Source organism: Aplysia californica, unplaced genomic scaffold (assembly GCF_000002075.1).
Source record: "Aplysia californica isolate F4 #8 unplaced genomic scaffold, AplCal3.0 scaffold00062, whole genome shotgun sequence".
NCBI lineage: Eukaryota > Metazoa > Mollusca > Gastropoda > Aplysiida > Aplysiidae > Aplysia > Aplysia californica.
The window spans coordinates 116026-117141 of NW_004797332.1; the positions used below are offsets into that span (position 1 = coordinate 116026).

At 38.4% G+C, this 1116-nt stretch overlaps 1 protein-coding gene across 1 annotated transcript in view; it reads left to right on the forward strand.

Moving 5' to 3' along the window:
* Window positions 1-680: 680 nt before the first annotated feature.
* LOC101848273 overlaps window positions 681-1116 on the forward strand; it is an 18799-nt gene continuing 18363 nt past the window's right edge. The window contains exon 1 of the mRNA XM_013079753.2: window positions 681-742. Coding sequence (XP_012935207.1) covers window positions 697-742 — 46 coding nt within the window. The 5' untranslated portion in view covers window positions 681-696. The remainder of the gene's footprint in view (window positions 743-1116) is intronic.

Here is a 1116-nt window from a genome sequence, read left to right on the forward strand (position 1 = left end):
AGAGAGAGAGGGGGGGGGATTGAAAGAGAGAGAGAGAGAAAATTATGATCATCATTGTAATTTTGGATCTTAAAGTAGACGTAATCACTCAGTTAAAAGTTGCATTGGTATACAAGGCTGGCGAATGAAAGTTGTTGGGTTTTTTTCTTGTGAAAAATCAGATTGCTTTTTTAGGTTTTAGTGGTGTACTTTAGATCTGTATTGTCAGGTCTCATTCCACCATTTTAGAATATCTGTTACCATAATGTCATTGGGTAGAGCCATTGACTAACTAATTTTATTATCCAAGTACCTTCTCCATGTTATGTAACAGTGATGTGTCTTTATTAGATATTAAATTTTCCTTTTCATTGTTTCTGTAAGTGTGTTTTTCATGTTTCAATAGGCACGATTTAGAGTACTTAGGAAGTGGGCTTCGACCCTGCCTTTCAGGACCAACCCTCGCTCAGAGGGATACAACGTCCCAGCAGATATACCAAGATACTCTATAAATATTCTACCCCTCCCCCACGAGAGCCGAACTGAGGTCTTCTGCTCGCGACGACGAAGCGTTTAACCACTACAGCACAGAGGCAAGAAGACCAAGTCTGAAGGAGATCATTCTGACTTCAGGTGCTCACTGTCCTGTTATATTTTAGTGTGTTATTGATGGAGGTTTCTTTTTTTCTCCTCCTCAGAACGCATCGCTTCACATGCATGAAGTTCGTAAAAAGAAGTCACAACGTTGTTCAAGTTTATGAGGGTAAGCTTCCGATTTTGTATAATATTATTATTATTATTCATTAGGCTGAGGAAAAGCGTCACTTCCGCTGCCATGTCGTATGTTTGGTACAAACGTTTTTTGTTTGTTTGTTTTTAATTAATTTTGGGGAGGGGGGGCGGTGTTGTTGCTCTATCTAGAAGGGTTTTTTTTTGTTTTGTTTTTTTGTCACTAATTTGAATGATTTTTCTTATTATGCTCTCTCTCTCTCTCTCTCTCTCTCTCTCTCTCTCTCTCTCTCTTTCTCTCTCTCTCTCTCAGCCTCCTTCACTTCAGTACAGCTAGTTTTTGCTTCTTATTTTATTTTTGGAAGGGGGTGTATTTGCTTTGCTTATTTGTTTGATAGTTTGTTTGTT